The sequence below is a fragment of the Macaca mulatta genome, chromosome X, assembly GCF_049350105.2.
Source record: "Macaca mulatta isolate MMU2019108-1 chromosome X, T2T-MMU8v2.0, whole genome shotgun sequence".
Lineage (NCBI taxonomy): Eukaryota > Metazoa > Chordata > Mammalia > Primates > Cercopithecidae > Macaca > Macaca mulatta.
Genome location: NC_133426.1, coordinates 161,236,543 through 161,260,116, shown reverse-complemented (window position 1 = coordinate 161,260,116; position 23,574 = coordinate 161,236,543). Strand labels below are relative to the sequence as shown.

The window sequence follows — 23,574 nt, the reverse complement described above, 5'->3', positions numbered from 1 at the left end:
CTCAAAATGTTCAAAATGGAGTTATTATATGACCTGGCACTTCCACTCCTAGAGATATACCTAAGGGAAATGGAAACATAGGTACCCACAAAGACTTGTATGCAAATGTTCGTAGCCCCACACTGAAAACCATTCAAACATTCACCAAATGGTGAATGGATAAATAAAATATGGTATATACATATAATTGGAATTCTATTCAGCAATTAAAAGAAAAGAACTAATTATACACGATAAATATAGATGAAACTCAAAACATTGTAAGTTAAAGAAGTCAGACAAAAGACTTACATATTGCATGATTTAACTTATATAAAATATACAGAAAAGACCAATTTATAGAGCAGAAATCTCTTCAGTGATTGCCAGGGGCTGGGAGTGGAAGCAGGGAATGCCTGCAAGCCAGCATGCAGAATCTTTCTGGGGTGATGGAAATATTCTAATTCTGGATTGTGGCAATGATTGCACAACTCCATACGTTTACTAAAAACCATTTAATTGTATACTTATAATGTGTGAATTTTGCAGCATATAAATTATTCTTCAATAAACATATTTTTAAGTAGACAAATAATCAGACAGAAAAAGACTATATTCAAAGAAATGATAATTAAACTGTTATGATTATTAATGTAGTATACTTAATTACCTCTACATTTAATGGTTAAAACAACAGCTGTTTTATTATTCTTATAGATTATTTGTGTCAGGAGTTCAGGCTCAGCTGGGCAGTTATTTATCATTGACCAAGGTCACTTGATGTTGATCAGTGGATCTTGAGGGACCAAGACCGCTTCACTCATATATCTGGTACCTGAGTAGCAATGACTTGACAATTAGAACTACCAACCAGAGCACCTACATGTTGTCTGTCCATGTTGTTTGGCTTCTTCACACTGTGGCAGCCTCAGGGTAGTGGGACTTCTTATATGGTGACTCAAGGCTCTAACTGTGTATTCTAGTTAATAAAGCAGAAAATGCCTCACTTTTTGCAATCAGCATCAGAAGTCACACAGCACTTTATGCCATTATCTGTTAGTTGAAAGCAGCCAAAACCCACCTCGAATCAAGAAGAGGGAAAATTTGATCTACTTCTTGATGAGAGAAGAGCCAAAGAATTGCAGACCATGTTTTAAATTGCCACATAGACTGATAGCTTACTTCTCTAGAGCAAAAAAGAAAGTAAGAAGACAATTAAATCATATCTTTCATGTGTTAAAAGAAAATATCAACCTAGCAAGAATTGCCATTTTATTGGCAATTTATATCAATATTCAATAAATAAATAACTTTATATTAAAATTTAAAATGTAGAGTATAAAAAATGAAAGATCAATTATTTTTATTAGGCTAGTATAACATTTGGTTATAAACCTGACTATGTCACCATGAGAAAGGAAAATTAAAAATTACAGACCAATTTCATTATAAACATGGGTTCAAAAAATCCTAAACAAAATTTTATAAACCTAATACAGCAATATATTAAAAAGATAATACATATTATGAAGTTGACTTATCCCAGGAGTACTAGATTAACATTAGAAAATCAAATGTGGCAATCTACCATATTAACACATAAAAGGAAAAATATAATTTGATAATTCCAATAGCTTCTGAAAAAGCATTTGTCAAAATTCAACATCCATTCATAATAAAAACTCATGGGAAATTGAGATTACAAGGAAATAATTATCATTATCCTGATAAAGATCTGCAAAAAACTTGTAACCATTGTACTTGGTGGTGACAGTCAGAAATCCTTCTGTTTAAGATCAGGACAAGACACAGGTGACAGATATCACCATCTCTACTTAATATTATATTGGAAATCCTAGTGAGTATTCTTAGGGCGAAAAAAATGGAAAAAAAGCATTTTAATATTGGAAAGAAGCAAAACTGCTGTTATTCGAAGTATCATTCTGCTGCTTAGATGCAGGTAAGGAATCAGCTGCTTCGTGGGCTTAACAAATGACTGGGTTTTAAGACAAGAGCAGAAGTGGAAGTTGTATTTTTATCCTCATATCACACAGCTCAGATCTGGAGGTGGGATTGATATTTTAAGGGTTCTTCACTGCAGCTTTCCTCTCTCTCTCTCTCTCTCTCTCTCTCTCGATAGGGTCTCATTCTGTCACCCAGGCTGGAGTGCTGTGGTGTGATCACAGCTCACTACTGCAGCCTCGACTTCCTGGGCTCAAGTGATCCTCCCACCTCAGCCTCCCAAATTGCTGGGACTACAAGCATGCACCACCATGCCCAGCTAATTTTTAAATTTTTTGTAGAGATGAGGTCTCACTATGTTACCCAGGCTGGTCTTGAAATCCTGGGCTCAAACGATCCTCCTGCCTTAGCCTCCCAAAGTACTGGCACAAGCCACTGCACGTAGGCCTTTGTTTTCTTTTACAGCTGGTGCAATCAGGCAATACCACCTGCCACCCTTGCTTAATACTGTAATCAACTGTCCTCTTGGTCATGCCTGCTCATTCACTGAAGATTTTATCTCCTGAAACACTGTCTCTTTCTCTATTATCAGTGAATTTAATGCCCAAATAGTGAAAAAGGCTGAAAGGAAGCAGTGTCCTCAGCAGACATCCAAATTTCAATTAGTGTGAGAAGGTGCAGAGAACACTTCCTGAAGCAATTGAAACAATTTTTAAAGAAATGGAAAGGGGCCTTTAGAGAGAAACCTAAGTACTGTCGCCCTCCACATTGTCAACTGAAGAATCATAAGTTTGTAAATTTGGAGTGGAAAGGGTTGCAGGCTGGGAAGTGTAGCCTCTGGCAGCAACTGGAAGCAAGCACTTTGAAGAAGGAAGGATGAGTTAGGGATTTATGCTGAATGAGTTGGCTAAGTATACATATTTAACAGGTTCCAGGAAGAGCTGTGAATATTTATGATGGGGCACATGCAAACATGCATATTACATACATTCCATGTTCACTTTGGGGTGGAGACTTAACATTTAGTTGCATGAAAATTAGGCTGTATATGTCAAAAGATGAAACAGAGGACACAGAGGCAGCCTCTGTAAACTGGCCAGAGCCAGTCCATGGTCAGTGGTCTCTCATCAGGAAGGAATGCTGGTCAGTCGTTGTGTCAAAACTGCACAAAGGGAGGGGAATCCAGCACGTCTTTAGAAAGGACTGGTTTATGTTTAACCCTTAAGAAAGAAAGTCTAATAGCAGATTAGGGAGGGAGGGAATGTAACAAGGCATGCCTGATCTCCCATCCCATCATGGTCAGAAACTCAGTTTTTAAGCCATCTCTGGGGTCTCCTCGGTCAAGAAAGGGGTCTCTTCAGTTGTTTGGGGATGTTTAAGATTTTATTTTTATCTTTCAGTATCATTGGGTTTCTAGTCTCATATTCAAACAACCATCAATTGAAAGTATTCAAAAAACAACCCAAAACAATAAAAGATAATAATACAACAATAAATAATAATACAAAGAAACAATACAGTATAACAACTATTTACATAGCATTTACATTATATTATGTACTATAAGAAATCTAGACATGAGTTAAAGTGCATGAGAGGATGTGCATAGGTTATATGCAAATACTACATCATTTTACATTAGAGACTTGAGCATCACAGAGTTTGGTATCTGCGGGGGTCCTGGAACCAATCCCCCATGCATGCCAAGGGACAATTTCATGAAAAGACCAAATATTTTGAGTTTTATCTAGCCTCAAATTACTATAATGTAGATAGAGGCCGCTTTTATTTATCTGGAGTTAGACCACAGTTTTCTTGTTGATCCTAGTTGTTTTAGGATTTGATCTTAGATCTCACTTATACTTTCAGATTATATTTAAGAATCAAGCAAGCAGACCATATAACATCTACCCTCACGGAATCACTGATGTCCGTCCTTTGTATTCAAGGAGATTACCAAAAGGTAAGTAAGTATTCCCTCGATTTATAGCTCTTTTTTACCTGTAGATACAGATTAAATCAATATCATCAATAACAGCTAAAATCATGTTGGTCCTTTCTCCAACTGTTGGCTGGACCTCAAGCTCCAGTCTAAAGTTATAAAAATCAATTATAGGAATCCTCAGGTGATGTTTCATGTAAATTAGTGAAGAGTCACCTGATGTGTTTTTCCTATTACCTAGTGGTGACGTTCAAATATTGCACAGCCAATTAGATTGTCTCTTTTCCACTGCAACTACTATAAATGCCCTAAAATCTTGAAGCTGATTCTTCTGGCACTTAAGATAATTTTTTTTTTCTGAGTACAGTTTTCAGCTACATTCCACACTTTTGGTATCTAGTGTGGTATTCCACACTTTGGGTATCTAGTTTGATATTTTCAGGATTCTTTGCTGCAGCTTCCATGTTATTGCTCTTCCTTGTTCTCTCTCTCTCTCTCACTCTCTCTCTCTCTCTCTCTCTCTCTCTCTCTCTCTCTCTCTCTCTCAACAGGGTTTCACTCTCACTTTTGGTATCTAGTTTGATATTTTCAGGGTTCTTCGCATATTCATTTCTAAATAGTTCACAACTCCAGTTTTTATTTACTATATTGTTTGTTGTTTAAAGATTTATTTTTTCTTTTAGTAGATTGGATGTTATATGTATTCTTTCTATTATTTAATTTTGGATGAATATTTATCAAAATAATAGATGCGTATGCTTAAAACTACAAAAGGACTGCCTCCCTAGAGGATTCCATTTTTAAGAATTTCTGTTTTGATTTTTGGTGGTTATCTCTACATCTCTAAAAAGTTACTTATACTGCTAACTCTTTGTTTTTCAACTTTAGACACTATATAGTTACTTTGTTTTGTGCTTCTTTCCATTCAAGTTATTTCAGTTTTATCAGTGTTTTCAGTTCCATTGGCTATCATTAGAACTTCAAAAATATACTAAACATCAACTTTTAGTAATATATTTTCAATCCATGATTGGATTTTTCCAATCATGATTGGAAAATATCTTTTGACTCCATACTTCATAAATTAAGGATATTAAAAACTGTACCCCTCACTTTTCCTTTCCCCAAACCTTTCTTTTCTCCACTGCTGCTAGCCATTCCTTTACTTTTACAAAACTAAACTTGATAACATTTACATTTTATACCGTAATTTGAAATAACTCTTCCTTGCTTTGTCTATATATTTTTTCTAAAGCTTAAAAAATTAAAAAACAGCATTGTATTATTTTAGTATGCAAGTTTCTTTTTATAAATGTTAACTGCAGAACTAGGTAATATGCTATGATTGCTCTCTTTTCTACAGCTCAAGTGATTTTACTATTAAGATAAAATAATATGTGGAAGGAAAAAAGTTGATCTCACAGAAGTAGAGATAAAATAGTGGTTACTAGAGGCTAAAGAGGGGAAGGGGAGGGGGAAATAAGGAGACATTGGTTAATGAATGCTAAATTCCAGCTAGATAGGAGGCGTAAGTCTTAATGTTCTATAGCACTGTAGGGTGACTGTAGTCAACAATGACATATATTTTCAGATAGCTAGATGAGAGGATTTGGAATGTTCCCAACACAAAGAAATGATAAATGTTTAAGATGATGGGTATGTACTAATTACCCTGGTTTAATCATTACACATGTATACATGTATTGAAATATTACTCTGTACCCCATAAATATGTGCAATTATCATGTGTCAATTTAAAAATAAAAAGATCAAATAGATTCTCCTTCATTATTCCTCATCAGTAGTTTGATATCATGCTCAATTTTAGCTTTTGTATTAGGACCATATTGATCTTATAATTTTTGTGTCTGTATCCTGAAGTAAGACTTTGTTTCCTTTTATTAAGAAAAGAAATGTATGCTTCTTCAACCCTATTTCTTAGGCCCTTCAGCTTCTTAATCATTCTGTTTATTGCTTAGTATCCAAATCTTTTATTTTTATTTTTTTTTGAGACAGGGTCTCGCTCTGTCACCCAGGCTGGAGTACAGTGACACGATCTTGGCTCACTGCAACCTCCACCTCCCAGGCTCAGGCTACCCTCCCACCTCAGCCTCCTGAGTAGCTGGGACCATAGGCACACACCACCATGCCCAGCTAATTTTTTAATTTTTTAAAATTTTTTGTAGAAATGGGGTGTTACCTTGTTGCCCAGGCTGGTCTCGAACTCCTGAGCTCGAGTGATCTGCCTACCTTAGCCTCCCAAAGTGCTGGAACCAAATATTTTTCTTTTTAAAGACATTCTTGCAGTTAATAGCATTAACTTCTTTTCTCTTGTATATTTCTATTTTTTGATTTCTTCTTTTGTTTTTCTGGAAGTATATTCTCAAGTAACTTCTAAATATGTGGTACACAGAGGGTGAACTTTCTGAATCCTTCAGTATCACATCATGGGCAGAAAGACTGGTTATAAAAATTTTCCCGCTGGGTGCAGTGGCTCATGCCTGTAATCCCAGCACTTTGGGAGGCCAAGGTGGGTGGATCACTTGAGGTCAGGAGTTCAAGACCAGCCTGGCCAATATGGTGAAAACCCATCTCTACTAAAAATACAAAAAAAAAAATTAGTCGGGTACTGTGGCGTGTGCCTGTAATCCCAGATACTCAGGAGGCTGAGGCAGGAGAATTGCTTGAAACTGGGAGGTAAAGGTTGCAGTGAGCCAAGATCATACCACTGCACTCTAGCCTGGGCAACAGAGCAAGACTGCATCTCAAAAAAAAAAAAAAAAAATCCTTCCCCTGTTTTCTAATATTCCTTATTGCTGATAAGAATTCTTTATTTGCATTTCTTTATAGAAGAAGGCATAGTACAGAGTACTGGGGAGATTTTGAATGTGTATCCTGAAATTTGGAGGCATACATGGATACAGTTACTGGTAAACTGCTTTTTCCATGGAGAATTTTGAAGGCTGTAATGCCCATAATAGTGGGCAAGAAGAGAGGGCAAGAGTGGAGCAGTTTACCTTTCTGCTGTTTGACATGAGTTTCTTCTGTAACAAGTGAATGCTGTTGAAAGTAGCTGGGCTTTACCCTTTTTGAAGATATTCTGCCCAAGAAGGCAGTTAGGCACGCTAAAGGGATAGCAGAACCAATAGAGTATTGGATGTATCACTGGAAGTAAGAAGAGCTGATGGGGAAAGGAGAGTTGCAGAAGGATAGCTGAAAGAAACATCTCTCATGTCATGGAACTATGTAGTGCTGAGGTCCCCATGGTAACTCTAAAGAAACCATACATGGGTCCTATGAAAAGACCAGCATTTGGGCACCTCCCACACAGAGAACTTTGATGACCAAATAGTGTTATCAAAGATAGAGCAGCAGGACCTGTTAAACAAGAGTCTGTTTGCCCTTTCTTTTATTACCTACCCTACCTCACCCCCAGCTCCTGAAAAAGGGAAGAGAAGGCTGAGAAATATTGAAAGAACATACTACACCATTCTCTTTCTTTTTTTTTTTTTTTTTTCGAGACAGGGTCTCACTCTATCCCACAGGCTGGAGTGCATTGGTGTGATATCGGCTCACTGCAACCTCTGTCTCCCAGGTTCAAGCGATTCTCATGCCTCAGCCTCCCAAGTAGCTGGGATTACAAGTGCCTGCCACCACACCTGGCTAATTTTTGTATTTTCAGTAGAGATGGGGTTTCACCATGTTGACCAGGCTGGTCTCAAACTCCTGACCTCAACACCGTTCCCTTTCTATGGGTTCTCTAACCATAGGTCAGGCATAACTTAGTGAGGTGAGGAAGAGCTTAGAATGAATATAAAATTAAAATTTTGATTTAGATTGGATCTTCAGGTATTAAACATACCCAGAATGAGACTTAATTACTAAAATTAGTTCTTGTCCTGAGGACCCATTACCCTGAGGGCAGATCTCAGTTCTTGCTCCCTTTCCTCACAGAAGTCAGAGACTGTGTCCTAAAACTCCAGTGCCAAGCTCTTTGACATATATTCAGGCCTGAAACTTTCACAGTCGACTGGATAATCAATTATAGCTTTTTTACTTTTCTGAAAAATTGTGTGAATCTTAAAATTATAATAGGCGCAACTTTAGCTTCCACTTCCTGAGAAACTTCATATGTACATACAGATTTGTAGAACTCTTGCAACAACAACATGATTACCGATATGTGGCTTGTTGTACTCTAATTGAGCTATTTCTGGGTTTGCTTGTGGATAGGTGTAAAACATTTGAAGGATTTTCCAATTCTGCCAGGAGAAATATTCAAATATAAATGGACAGTGACTGTAGAAGATGGGCCAACTAAATCAGATCCTCGGTGCCTGACCCGTTATTACTCTAGTTTCATTAATATGGAGAGAGATCTAGCTTCAGGACTCATTGGCCCTCTCCTCATCTGCTACAAAGAATCTGTAGATCAAAGAGGAAACCAGGTGAGTTCTTGCCTTTCCAAGTGCTGGATTTGAAGCTAAAAATGAGGCGAGATGCACATAAATTCTCAGTGTATGTCCCCTTATAACCTGAAGAAAATATAATGGTTTGCAATATAGGTCAGTAAAAGAAATGAGCTTAGCTTTTACTGAATTTGAGTTTGGTGTAGTAAACATGCCTGCTGGATGGATAGGCCATAGAATGTAGGCCCTAGATTTTTCCTAGTCTGGGATTTAGCTCTCTCTAGGTGATCCTCCCCATTTTTACATGTCTACTTTCAGATGACCCACAAATTTGTATCTACAGCCTAGATTTCTTCCATGGGCATCTCATTATGGGTGATTCAAAAGCACCTCAAAATTAACATGTCTGCAGCATGTAGCACAGTGTATGGCACTTAGTAAGAGCCTAATAGGCTAGGTACAGTGGCTCACGCCTGTAATCTCAGCACTTTGGGAGGCCGAGGCGGGAGAATTGCTTGAGCTCAGGATTTGGAGACCATCCTAGACTTTGTCTCTACAAAAAAAAAAAATTTAGCTGGGCATAGTGGCATGTGCCTGTAGTCCCACCTACTCAGGAGGCTGAGGTGGGAAGATAGCTTGAGCCCAGGAGGTCAAGGCTGCAGTGAGCCTGGGTGACAAAGCCACACCCTGTCTCAGAAAAAAAAAAAAAAAAAAAAAAAAGCTTAATAAATACTTTTGGGCAAAACATCAGGAAAGATATAAAATATTTCAAAATATGGCTAGAATTTGGATCATTTCTACTGCTTTAAAAAATAAAACTACATTCTCTGAACAAGAAAAACTTAGTTCTTCACAAAAACTCATTGCTTGGCCCCAGAATAACTCGTTGCCATATTGCTGAGGCTTGACTATGTGTCCATTTGATTATATTTATGATACATAAGATCCCTACTAGTCTGAAAACATTTCATTTGTTTAGAGAGTAAAGTATATGAACTTTGGTGCCAATAAAACACGTGGCACATAAACTCAGAGAAGTATAAATTTTGCCAAGTACTTGTCCTGACCAATTTTTCCTAATTTTAGTTTTTTCATCACTTTTGGGAAGATAACTGAAATATTATTCTATATTCTCCAATCTCCTCTCTTCAGTATTTTGGTTTATATAGCTATAGGTTATAAAAAATAAAGTTTATACGTATTAGTGAGGTTTACATATGAAATCTTAGCAGATCCAATTAGCAATTCATAAATCTAATTCATAAATCTGGTTCATATACAAACTGCTCTTCTGAAAAAAATTTGAATGTTTTAAACAGAAAATTTAAGGTATTAGTGTTGTTCGACATTTTTGTGGTTCACCTTATCTTTCTTATTTGATTTCTGTTTTTCTATTTTTAATTTTTTATAGCCTTGTGGAAGGTCAGTTGCTAGATGGAAGTTTAGGAAAGTCAGTATCTCATTTGACTTAACTAACTTAAGAAAGGCACTGAATAATCACTTGATTCTTTAAGGAGTTAAATCTTCTAATCTGAACATGAGGAGAATTAAGGCTACAGACTGTACCAAAAAAATCAAGCAGCATATGTCCTTGGGTGCAGAAAAACTAAGTTCACTGGGTCAGTCACCCTTTTGTCCTGGGGACACATTTGTTGTAAGCATATACTCACTGCTCATAGCACCCACCCCCAACTCCCAAGCCCTGGTACATGCCTAAGAGGAAATGGAATTAAACCAACGGATTAGATATATCACATGCATGCCATCGCTTTCATCATAGACTGCTAGCTCCTACGTGACAACATCAGCAGCATTTCTTTACCCTTTTCAATATATGTAATTAACAGATAATGTCAGACAAGAGGAATGTCATCCTGTTTTCTGTTTTTGATGAGAACCAAAGCTGGTACCTCACAGAGAATATACAACGCTTTCTCCCCAATCCAGTTGGAGTGCAGCTTGAGGATCCAGAGTTCCAAGCCTCCAACATCATGCACAGTGAGTAAAGCAGCACTTAAGTCCAGTGGGTGGTGAATAAAGAAAAATCGATGTAATCAAAGTGATGTCCAGATAATGAATGAATTGTATGTGTATATAAATTTAACAATTGTGTTACCTATAAATTATAATTTTTACTCAAATACACGTGATCATATAATCCATATTTTAAAAATCCAGTCACCATTTTTTCCTTTCAATGTTTACTTGGTTTCCCCTCCCTTTTAATTCCCCATCTCCTTCTATATTATGTCTTTTCACCAACCATTCCATGCCCAGGTAATATTTTAAGACATATTTTCTCTATAATTATATAATCATATATAAACACATACATACATTGTATTAGTCTTCTAATGCTGCCATAACAAAGTACTGCAGACTGGGTGGCTTAACCAGCAGATATCTATTGTCTTACAACTCTGGAGGCTTGAGATCAGGATGTGGGCAGCATTGGTTTCTTCTGAGGCTTCTCTCCTTGTCTTGTAGATGGCTTTCTCCCTTGTCTTCACATGGTTTCTCCTTTATATATCTTTGTCCTAATCTCCTCTTCTAATAAAGATGCCCGTAATGTTGGGCTAGTGCCCACCGTAATGACCTTATTTTAACTAACTACCTATTTAAAGACACTATCTCCAAGTATAGTCACATGCTGAGGTACTGGGGTTTAGGACTGCAAGGTATAAGTATGGGATGGGGGAACACAATTCAGCCCATTGTGTACATACACATGTGTATATGTTTATATATACCCACAAATCTGAATGGTCAAAAATATGGTGAAAAATTCCAATTGCACTATATGCTACAGGGAAATGCGAAATAGGATAACAATGAGATAGCACTTTATACCCATCAAACTGCCAAAATTATAATTACTAGTGGGCTTGTGGATAAAAGAATGTTCTCATGCTATATTAGTGGATAAGTAGTATAGTCTTTTCAAAACCAATATATGCCTTTCGAAATTCTGATTATTAAGATGTTTAAGATGGAGTGAGCACACATTTCCCTGTGTGTCCCACTGGATGCAACTAAAAATCCTGAAGAGGCCAGGCGCAGTGGCTCACTCCTGTAATCCCAGCACTTTGGGAGGCCGAGGCGGGCGGATCATGAGGTCAGGAGATCAAGACCATCCTGGCTAACACAGTGAAACCCCGTCTCTACTAAAAATACAAAAAACTAGCCGGGCGAGGTGGCGGGCGCCTGTAGTCCCAGCTACTCGGGAGGCTGAGGCAGGAGAATGGCGGGAACCCGGGAGGTGGAGCTTGCAATGAGCTGAGACTGTGCCACTGCACTCCAGCCTGGTGGACAGACCAAGACTCCATCTCAAAAAAGAAGGAGGAGGAGGAGGAGGAGGAGGAGGAAGAGGAGGAGGAGGAGGAGGAGGAAATGTGTACACACAGAGACACCAGGGATGCATATGCACAGAGGAAAGACCAAGCAAGGAGAGGCCTCAGTAAAAACCAAACCTGCCAACACCTTGATCTTGGAATTTTAGTGTTCAAAACTGTGAGAAAACACATTCCTGTTATTTAAGCCTCCCAGTCTGTGGTGTATTGTTATGGCAGCCCTAGCAGACTAGTACAGCAGCCAAAAGTAGTGTGTACATATTTTACAAAAGACATGTAATTATTTAATCCATGTGGAGTGTTAAAAGGCAAAAATACAACAAACGTACTTTAAAGATTATAATTGGCTTTTATACATGGTTCTAGAATCAGATAGCCCTCAGAACCAAATACAGAACAGCAACCAGCAACGTAGTATGGATAGAAATTGGAAGTGAGGTTTAGAGACATCTTAAGTGATTACAGTTGGGCATTTTTGCCTTATTTGAAGGTGTTGGTCGCCTGCAATTGATGGAAGTTCAGCTGCTATAGTCGGCTGAGACTGAGCTGTTTGTTATAAAAGCATATTCCTAAATTAGGCTTTCAGTTAGTTCATCAACCAAACCAGGCTGCAACTTTGCTGTGCAAGGACTCAAGTGCAAAGGTACCCTTAGGCCAAATTCAGATTAATTTAAAAGGAGTTTATTTTTGTTAGCTATGTGAAACGAAGAGGAATCTATTTTTTCCAAGTGGATAGTCATATATTCTATTATCATTTACCAAATAGCTCATTTTTTTACTGTACTGGTTGGAGATGCTGCCTTTATTATATATTAAGTTTCCACTTATATCTTGTCAGTTTCTGGACTCTATATTCTGTTTGATATATTTATCTATTCTGCATTAAGACTGCATCTTTAATTATAATATCTTTATAATATCTCTTAATGCTGTATAGGAAAAAACTTCAATTATTAATTAGTTATACTAAGCCAATGTCTGAGTATTGCTTAGTGGTTTGTGGGCAACCATCTTACACAGTACCTAGTAACAGAGTAGACAAGTGTTTATTGAATGGATGGATGGATGGATGTGTGGAAGAGGCTTTCAGAAACAATTCCCTTTATAGTCTAAGGCCAATGTTACTTTTGCTTAGCTCTTTAGTTTGAAATAATTTAAAATGTACAGAAAAGTTACAAGAATAATACAGGGAACTTGCATACACCCTTTACCCAGATTCACAAATGTTTAACATTTTGCAATTTTGTTTTTGATTTTCTTTTCTTTATATACACACTTCTGTTACTTATTTTCCATTTGAAAATGGGTTACAGACATCACACCCCTTTACCTCTCAATACTTTAATGCACATTTCCTGTGAATAAAGATATTCTTTTACATAAACAGAATGATGTTATGAAATTACAGACACTTCAAAATGATAAAACACATTTCTGTAATTTACAGCTGGTATTCCAGTTGTATCAACCAATGCTGTCATTTATGGCATTTCTTCCTTGAGGTACAGGGATCTAGTACAAGTAACTACTTGTCCTGCTTCTTTAATTTCCTTGAATCTGGACCTTGATAACTTTAAGGTAACTTTAAGCACCCAAAGGTTTTTTTTCTGGTTTCTCCTCTGTGTAGTTACCATTTTCACCCTTGCAATTAATAAATGGTTTGAAGGGATATACTTTAAGACCATGCAAACATCCTGCTACTCATCAAAATGCCTCCCATAAAACATCCAAATTAATCTTTATCATGATGGTTTATGACTATCTCCTCACATTGGGATTGTGGCCCAACTGATTATTAACAATCTACTTTTTTTGAAGACATAATATCTCTTCCTGGGAATAAGATAATGGGCATAACATACAATAATTCCTAATTGTATCATGACAATCACAATCCAAAATACTAAATCTGTGATATGACTAAATCTCTTTTTCCCCATTGTTTTTGCAGGCATCAATGGCTATGTTTTTGATAGTCTGCAGTTGTCAGTTTGTTTGCATGAGGTGGCATACTGGTACATTCTAAGCATTGGAGCACAGACTGACTTCCTTTCTGTCTTCTTCTCTGGATATACCTTCAAACACAAAATGGTCTATGAAGACACACTTACCCTATTCCCATTCTCAGGAGAAACTGTCTTCATGTCGATGGAAAACCCAGGTTAGTTATGTATATTATTCTTGTACCAACAGCTGTGAATGCTTCACTAGTCATTCATATGCTCTTTTGCCCAGTAACTCACATGTTCAAGTGATTCTGGTAATTGCCAGGCATTTTAATGACAGCACCCACTCAAGTACTTAACTTAAGAGTCTTTGCTCTAAAAAGTGCCTTCACATGCCAAGGGCTAATTTTTACAATTTTTATGGATACATAATAGTTGTGCCTATTTAGGGGGTACATGTGATATTTTCATACAAGCATACAATGTGTAATGATCAAATTAGGGTAACTGGGATATTCATCACCTCAAAAACTTATTATTTCTGTTAGGAACATTCCAATTCCACTCTTCTAGTTATTTTGAATTACACAATAAATTATTGTTAACTATAGTCACCCTACTGTAATATCGAACACTACAACTTATTCCTTCTATTTAAGTGTAATTTTATACCTATTAATCAACCTCTCTTCATTCTACCCCATCCAACGTACCCTTCCCAAACTCTGTTAAGCACCATTCTACTCTCTATCTCTGTGAGATCCACTTTTTAAGCTCTCATATGTAAGTGAAAACATGTGATATTTGTCTTTCTATGCCTAGCTTATTTCACTTAATATAATGACATCCAAGCTCACACATGTTGCCACAAATGACAGGATTTCATTCTTTTTAATGGCTGAGTAATATTCTATTGTGTACATATACCACACTGTCTTTATCCATTCATCTGTTGATGTATACTTAGGTTGATTTTATATCCTAGCTATTGTGAATGGTGCTGTAGTAAGTGTTGGTGTGCAGCTCTCTCTTTGATACCTTGATTTCCTGTCTTTGGATATATATCCAGCAGTGGGATTGCTGGATCACATAGTAGTTCTATTTTTAGTTTTTAGTTTTTTGAGGAAATTCCTTACTCTTTTCCACAGTATTTGTACTTATTTACACTCCCACCAACAGTGTACAAGCATTCCCCTTTTGCCACATCCTCAGCAGCATTCATTAATTTTTTTTGTCTTTTTGATAAAAGCCATTTAACTGAAGTGAAATATCTCATTGTGCCTTTGGTTTGCATTTCTCTGGTAATTATTGATGTTGAGCACTTTTTCATATACCTGTTGACCATGTGTATGTCTTCTTCTTGTTTTTTTTTTTTTGTTTTGAGATGGAATCTCACTCTGTTGCCCAGGCTGGAGTGCAGTGGTGCGATCTCGGCTCACTGTAAGCTCCACCTCCCGGGTTCACGCCATTCTCCTGCCTCAGCCTCCCGAGTAGCTGAGACTACAGGTGCCCACCACTACACCCAGCTAATTTTTTATATTTTTAGTAGAGACGGGGTTTCACCGTGTTAGCCAGGATGGTCTTGATTTCCTGACCTCGTGATCCACCGGCCTCAGTCTCCCAAAGTGCTGGGATTACAGGCGTGAGCCACTGTGCCCGGCCTGTATGTCTTCTTTTGAGAAATGTCTATTCAGATCGTTTTCCATTTTTAATAGGGTTCTTTGTTTTTTTGCTATTGACTAGAGTTTCTTATATATTGTGGTTATTAACGTCCTCTCAGTTGTATAGTTTGCAAATATTTCATCCCATCCTAAGATTATCTCTTCACTTTGTTAATTGTTTCTTTTGCTGTGCAGAAGCTTATGGCTTGATATAATCCCATTTGTCTACTTTTGCTTTAGTTCCCTGTGCTTTTGAGGTCTTACCTGCAAAATCTTTCCCACACCAATGTCCTGGCACATGCCCCCAATGTTTTCTTCCAGTAGTCTCATACTTTCAGGTTTTATATTTAAGTCTCTAAGCCATTTTTATTTTATTTTTGTATATAGTGAGAAATAGGGGTCTAGTTTCATTCTTCTGCATGTGTATATCCAGTTTTCCCACACCATTTATTGAAGAGACTACTCTTTCACCAGTGCATGTTTTTGGTACTTTGTCAAAAATGAGTTTGGCTATAAATGTGTGGATTTATTTCTAGGTTCTCTGTTGTGTTCCACTGGCATATGTTTCTGGTTTTATGCCAGTACCATGCTGTTTTAGTTACTACAGCTTTGTAGTATAGTTTGAAGTCAAGTAGTGTCATGCCTCCAGCTTTGTTCATTTTGCTCAGGTTTGCTTTGGCTGTTTGGAGTCTTTTGTGGTTCCATACAAATTTTAAGATTCTTTTTTCTATTTCTGTGAAAAACTTCATTGGTATTTGGATAGGTATTACATTAAGTGTGGTAGCATTGCTACTTTAACAATATGAGTTTTTCCAGCCCATTAACATGGGATAGATACCTTTTCATTTTTTTGTGTGTTCTTCAATTCCCTTTATCAGTATTTTAGTTTTCATTATAGAGATATCTAGTTTTATTGTAGCTATTGTAAATGATTTTTTTAAAATTTCTTTTTCAGGTTGTTAGCTCTTGATATATAGAAATGCTACTGCTTTTGCATGTTGGTTTTGTATCCTGCAACTTTACTGAATTTGCTTATCAGTTCTAATAGCTTTTTGGTGGAGTCTTTAGTTTTTTTATGTGAAATACAAGATTATGTCATCTATAAACAAGGAGAATTTGACTTCTTCCTTTCCAATTTGGATACCCTTTATTTCTTTATCTTGATTACTTGCTCTGGCTTGGACTTCCAGGACTACGTTTAATAGAATTGGTGAAAGTGGGCATCCTTATCTTGTTTCAGATCTTAGAGAAAAGGCTTTCAGTTTTCCACATTTGGTATGATATTAGCCATAGTTTGTCATATATGGCCTTTATTGTTTTGAGGTATGCTTTCTGTACCTGGTTTGTTGAGAGTTTTATCCTGAAGGGATGTTGAATTTAATCTTTTTGGCATCAATTGAAATGATCATATGTTTTTTGTCCTTCATTCTGTTGATATGATGTATCACATTGATTCATTTCCATATGTTGAACCATCCTTGCATCCCTGGGATGAATCCCCCTTGATCATGATGAATGATCTTTTACTGTGTTGTTGAATATGGTTTGCTAGTATTTCGTTGAGGATTTTTGCATCAATGTTCATCAGAGATATTGGCCTGTAGTTTCTTTTTGTGTATGTGTGTGTCTTTGTCTGGTTTGGTTTCAGGGTAATACTGGCCTGTAGAATCAGTTTGGAAGTATTTACTCCTCCTTGATTTTTGGGATAGTTTGTGGAGAGTTGGTATTTGTTCTTTTAAAAAAAAAATGTTCAGTAGAATTCAGCAATGAAGCCATCAGGTCCTGAGCTTTTCTTTGTTGGGAGACTTTTTTTTTACTATTTCTAGCTCATCACTGTTATTAATCTATTCAAGTTCCTTCCTTCTTTCTTTCTTTCTTTCTTTCTTTCTTTCTTTCTTTCTTTCTTTCTTTCTTTCTCTCTCTCTCTCTCTTCTTTTCTTTTCCTTTCTTTTCTTTTCTTTTCTTCTCTTTTCTTTTTTTTAAAAATCTTGTTCTTCACCCAGGCTGGAGTGCATTCAATCTAAGCTCACTGCAACCTCTGCCTTCCAGGTTCAAGTTATTCTTGTGCCTGAGCTTCCCACGTAGCTGGGATTACAGGTGTGCACCACCACACCTGGCTAATTTTTGTATTTTTAGTAGAGATGGGGTTTTGCCATGATGGCCAGGCTGGTCTCGAACTCCTGGCCTCAAGCGATCCACCCGCCTTGGCCTCCCAAAGTACTGAGATTACAGGCATGAGCCATTGTGCCTGGCCCAAGTTTTGTATTTCTTATGTTCAATATTGGTAAGTTGTATATGTATAGTAATTTATCCATTTCGTCTATGTTTTCCAATTTATTGGCATATATTTCCTCATAGTAGCTTCTAATGATCCTTTGAATTTCTGTGATATCATTTGTAATGTCTACTTTTTTGTCTATGATTTTAATTATTTCTGTCTTATCTTTTTCTTTTCTTAGTCTAGCTAGAGGTTTCTCAATTTTGTTTATCTTTTCTAAAAACCAACTTTTCATTTCATCGATCTTTTTACTGTTATTTTAGTTTCAATTTCATTTATTTCTGCTCTCATTTTTATTATTTCTTTCCTTCTACTAATTGTGGGTTTGGTTTGCTCTTGCTTTTCTAGTTCTTTAAAATATATCATTGTGCTGTTTATTTGAGGTTCTTTTACTTTTTTGATGTAGGCATTTATTGTTAACAATTTTCCTTTAGTTCTGCTTTTACTATATTTCATAGGTTTTGATATGTTGTATTTCCATTTTCACTTGTTTAAAAATTTTTTTAATTTTCTTCCTAATTTCTGTTTTGTTTTTTTTTGTTTTGTTTTGTTTTTTGTTTTTTGTTTTTTTGTGTTTTTTTGAGATGGAGTCTCACTCTCGCCCAGGCTCGAGTGCAGTGGCGCGATCTTGGCTCACTTCAAGCTCCACCTCCCGGGTTCACGCCATTCTCCTGCCTCAGCCTCCCGAGTAGCTAGGACTACAGGCGCCTGCCACCACACCCAGCTAATTTTTTGTATTTTAGTGGAGATGGGGTTTCACCATGTTAGCCAAGATGGCCTCGATCTCCTGACCTCATGATCCACCCGCTTCGGCCTCCCAAAATGCTGGAATTACAGGCGTGAGCTACCGCTCCTGGCCAATTTTCTTCCTAATTTCTTCATTGACCCAATGGTCATTCAGAATCATGTTGTTAATTTCCATGTATTCGTATAGTTTCCAAAGTTCCTCTTGTTATTGATTTCTAGTTTTATTCCATTAAGATCAGTAAAGATACTGGATATGATTTCATTTTGGGGGAATATTTTTAATTGTTTTGTGGCCTAATATGTAATCTGTCTTTGAGAATGTTTCATATGCTGAAGAGAAAAAAAATGTGTATTCTGTGGCTATTGGATGAAATATTCTGTAAGTGTCTATTAGGTCCATTTGGTGTATAGTGCATATTAAGTGTGATGTTTCTTTGTTGATTTTCTATCTAGTAATCTGTCTAGTGCTGAAAGTGGGTATTGAAATGCCCAATTATTGTAATGGGGTCTATCTCTCTTTTTAGTTCTAATAATATTTGCTTTATGTATCTCAGTGCTCCAGTGTTGGGTGCATATACATTTAGAATTATTATCTCATCTTGCTGAATTGACCCCTTTATCATTATATAATGACCTTCTTTGTCTCTTTTCACTGTTTTTGGATTGAAGTCTATTTTATCTGATATAGCTACTCCTGCTTTTTTGTTTCTATTTGCATGGAATATCTTTTTCCATGCCTTCATTTTCAGTCTGCATTTCTTTATAAGGTAAAGTGAGTTTCTTGCAGGCAGCATACGGTTGAATCTTGTTTTCATCCATTCAGCCACTCTTTGTCTTTTCATTCAATAATTTAGTTCATTTACACTCAATGTTACTATTGTTAGGTAAGCAGTTACTAGTGCCACTTGGTTATTTGATTCATGGTTGTTTTATTAGTCCTCTCTTCTTCCTTTCCTGTCTGTCTTTCTATAAAAGTGATTTCCTCTAGTAGTATGTTTTAATCTCTTATTTTTTGTGTGTGTATCTATTATAGGTTTCTGCTTTGTAGTTATCATGAGGCTTGTAACATTTTATAACCAACTATTTTAAACTGCTGACAACTTAACTCTGAGTCACAATTCAAAGAAAAAAAAACAAAGATAAAACTAAAAACTATCTTTTTAAGTCCATCCCCTGCCTCTTTTTGACTTTTTGTTGTCTCAATTTATGTCTTTTTACATTGTCTCTTAACAAAATTTTGTATTATAGTTACTCTTATTTTTGTTAGGCTTTTCTTTTAGTCTTCATACTAAAGATATGAGTAGTTTACACACTGCAATTACAGTGCTAGCGTATTCTGTATTTGTCTGTGTACTTACTATTGCCAGTGAGTTTTGTGCCTTCAGATCATTTCTTCTTACTCTTTGCCATCCTTTTCTTTCAGATTGAAGAACTCTCTTTACCATTTCTTATAAGATAGGTCCAGTGTTGATTAAATTCCTTAGCTTTTATTTGTCTGGAAAAGTCTTTATTTCTCCTTAATGTTTGAAGAATTACTTTTCTGGATATAATATTCTAGTTTGGAAGTCTTTTACCTTCAACATTTTGAATAGGTTATCCCTTTACCCCTGGCCTATAAGGTTTCTGTTATTATGACTGTTGCTAGACATATTGGAGTTCCTTTACATGGTATTTGCTTCTTTTCCCTTACTGCATTTAGATACTTTTTTTGACCTCTAAGATTTCATTACTATATGCCTTGAGGTAGTCTTATTTGGGTTGAATCTTCTTGATGTTCTTTGAACTTCTTGTGCCTGGATATTCATATCTTTCTCTAGGTTTGGAAAGTTCTGTCATTCTTTCTTTTTTTTCTTTCCAACTTTATTTTAGCTTCAGGGGGTACACGTGCAGGTTTGTTACATGGGTAAATTGCATTTCATGGGGGTTTGGTGTCCTGATTATTTTGTCACCCAGGTAACAAGCATAGTACTGAATAGGTAGTTTTTTCATCCTCACCCCTCAACCCTCAAGTAGACCCCAGCATCTTATTGTTCTCTTCTTTGTGTCCATGTGTACTCAATGTTTAGAATCCACTTATAAGTGAGATCATGCAGTATTTGTTTTTCTGTTCCTGCATTAATTCGCTTAGGATAATGGCCTCCAACTCCATCCATGTTGCTGTAAAGGACATGATCTTGTTTTTTGTGGCTGTGTAATATTCCATGGTGTATATGTACCACAATATCTTTATCTAGTTCACCATTGATGGGAATTTAGGTTGAAACCATGTCTTTGGTAGTGTGAATAGTGCTGCAATGAACATATACATGCATGTGTCTTTATAGTAGAATGATTTATATTCCTCTGGGTATGTAATGAGTAATGAGATTGCTCAGTCAAATGGTAATTCTCTTATAAGTTCTTTGAGAAATCTCCAGACTGCTTTCTACAGTGGCTGAATTAATCTACATTCCCACCAGCGGTGTGTAAGTGTTCCCTTTTCTCCAAAACCTGACCAGCATCTGTTATTTTTTGACTTTGTAATAACAGGCATTCTGACTGGTAGATGGTATCTCATTGTGGTTTTCATTTGCATTTCTCAAATGATTAGTGATGTTGAGCAATTTTACATATATTTGTTGGCCACATGCGTTATCTTCTTTGAGAAGTGTCTGTTCATGTCCTATGCCCTTTGTAAAAATTTTTGTTTGCTTGTTAATTTAAGTTTTTCATAGATTCTGGATATTCGACCTTTATCAGATACTTAGTTTGCAAATATTTTCTCCCATTCTATTGGTTTGTTGTTTATTCTGTTGATATTGATAATTTCTTTTACTGTGCAGAAGTTCTGTAGTTTAATTAGGCCCCACTTTTCAATTTTTGGTTTTGTTGCAATTGCTTCTGGGGTCTTTGCCATGAAATCTTTGTCAGGGACTTTGCCCAGAATGGTATTTTCTAGGCTTTCTTCTAGGATTTTTATAGTTTTAGGTTGTACATTTAAGTCTTTAATCCATCTGGAGTTGATTTTTGTATATGGTATAAGGAAGAGGTCCAGTTTCAATCTTCTGCATACAACTAGCCATTTATCCTAGCATCACTTATTGCATAGAAAGTCCTTTCCCCATTGCTTGTTTTTGTTGACTTTGTCAAAGATAAGATGGTTGTAGGTGTGTAGCTTTATTTCTGGGTTCTCTAATCTGTTCCATTGGTCTATGCATCTGTTTTTGTACCAGTACCATACTGTTTTGGTTACTGTAGTCTTGTAGTGTAGTTTGAAGTTGGGTAGCACGATGCTTCTGGCTTTGTTCTTTTTCTTGGGATTGCTTCAGTTATCCTATATTTCTCAGAGGTTTTGTTCATTCTTTTTAAAATTTTTGTCTGACTGAGTTGATTCAATAAACCAGTCTTCGAGTTCTGAGATTCTTTTGTCAGCTTCATCTATTCTGCTGTTAATACTTCTGATTTTATTACTGGAATTCTTGTAGTGAGTTTTTCAACTCTATCAGATCGGTTTGGTTCTTTTTTAAATTGCTATTTCATCTTTCATCTCTTGTATCGTTTTATTGGATTCCTTAGATTCCTTGCATTAGGTTTCCACTTTCTCCTGAATCTTGATGATCTTTGTTCCTATCCAGGTTCTGAATTCTATGCCTGTCATTTCAGCCATTTCAGCCTGGTTAAGAGCCATTGCTGGGGAGCTAGTGCAGTTATTTGGATGTAAGAAGACATTCTGGCTTTTTTAGTTGCCAGAATTACTGAACAGGTTTTTTTCTCATCTGTGTGGGCTAATGTTCCTTTAATCTTTGAAGTTTCTGTTTCTGCTTTCATATTCTTTGAGGCCAGTGAGGGTTTGACTGTGATATAAATTGGGTTCAGCTGACTGGCTTCGTTTCTGGAAAATTTCAGGGGGCCAAGGCTCAGTTCAGCACACCTGGGCTATGTGCTCTATCCCAGGGGTGCTGGTACCAGGCCCACAGCTTTGTTCTCTGGCCCTTTGAGGTTAAGCACCTGCTGCACTGGAGGAGTTGAGGTGTTCCCAGTCCACTGGCGAGAACATTCCAATGGTGGGGGGGGAGGGGGACGGTGCCAGCCAAATTGCTTCATTGGGGCAGTGGCAGTGGGCTATATGCTTGTGTGTATTCTGATGGTAGTGTGGCAGGGTGCATGTGTGCCAATCACAGCAGGGTGTGTGTGTGCACATGCTGGTGAGGGAAAAGGAGTGGTAGCAACATTCACATGCACGTGCACTGGTGGCAACAGGATGATAAGGTCCACATGCCCTGCGCATCAGCAAAGCAGTGGAGGGAGGCTGTGGCCAAGTTTATGCCGGCAAAGTGGTGAGGGGAGGCTGCAGGTGAGTGGGTGTGAGTTGGCAGAGGCCCATCTACTGAAGCTCTCCAATGATTAGGCAGGGTCTGCCAGTAAAGGAGCTATGGTGGTGGCCACCAGGAAGTGCCCTGGTTGAGCATCCAAGGCTGCACTGCAAGTGGGTGCAGCCACGTAGGGACCCCAACAGAGGCTGGCAGACAGAGGGTGCTCAGATCAGACTGGCCCCATCCCACAGGCAAGACTGCCCTGCTCTGTCCAGGTCTGATAGTCAACAAAGGCCAAAGCCACCTAGAAGAACATGGTGAGCCTTGGGGGATGGGCATCCCTGGCCGTGCTCCACTGCAACCCTTCCCATGCCAAACCCTCTAGGCTCCGCAAAGGCTGGAATTCTGTCCTGTCCACCTCTCCAAGCAGCTCTCCCTGTCAGTTGAAATGCCCATGGGGGTCAAGGAGTCTTCTTCAGCTAGGATTCTGGGGGTCCGTGGTGAGAATGAGCCACTCCTTGCCTATTTAACTCATCCATTCACCAGGAGCTACTTGGGGCCAGGAATGAGTCCTGGTGCTTGGCAGCCCCCATGCAGGGTTCCAAGATTCCTTCCCCTTCAGCCCAGGGTCTGTATCCTCCCTCAGTCCACTCTCAATGCCTTCCTTCCCATAGATCTGCTTGGAGTGTCTTCTCGATAATCTGGTTTCTTGTTGGGAGATCCTCTTCCTGACTATGTCTAGTTGGCCATCTTGGAAGAGCTCTATTATTATTTCTTTTAATAAACTTTCTACCATGATCTTTTTCTCTACATCCTCTTTAAGGCCAATAGCTCTTAGATTTGCCCTTGTGGGCTATTTTCTAGATCTCGTAGGCATGCTTTCTTCTTTTTTAACTTTTTTTCTTTTTTCTCCTCTATGTATTTTCATATAGCCTGTCTTCAGACTCACTAATTCTTTCTTCTGCTTGATCAATTCTGCTGTTGAGAGACTCATTCATTTTTCAGTTT

The 23,574-nt window shown here is 37.4% G+C and overlaps 1 protein-coding gene across 9 annotated transcripts in view; it reads left to right on the top strand.

The window, feature by feature from the left end:
* Window positions 1-23,574, top strand: part of F8 (coagulation factor VIII) — a 198,570-nt gene that overhangs the window by 77,773 nt on the left and 97,223 nt on the right. For 7 of the 9 annotated variants that reach the window (XR_013412903.1, XR_013412904.1, XM_077989005.1 and 4 more), the window contains exons 10-13: window positions 3,811-3,904; window positions 8,117-8,331; window positions 10,140-10,290; window positions 13,594-13,803. Coding sequence is in view for 7 of the 9 variants with exons in the window: in XM_077989005.1 (XP_077845131.1) it covers window positions 3,811-3,904; window positions 8,117-8,331; window positions 10,140-10,290; window positions 13,594-13,803 (670 nt within the window). In the remaining 2 variants the exon portion in view is untranslated. The remainder of the gene's footprint in view (window positions 1-3,810; window positions 3,905-8,116; window positions 8,332-10,139; window positions 10,291-13,593; window positions 13,804-23,574) is intronic. The other 2 variants (XM_077989004.1, XM_077989003.1) reach the window with 1 other exon arrangement.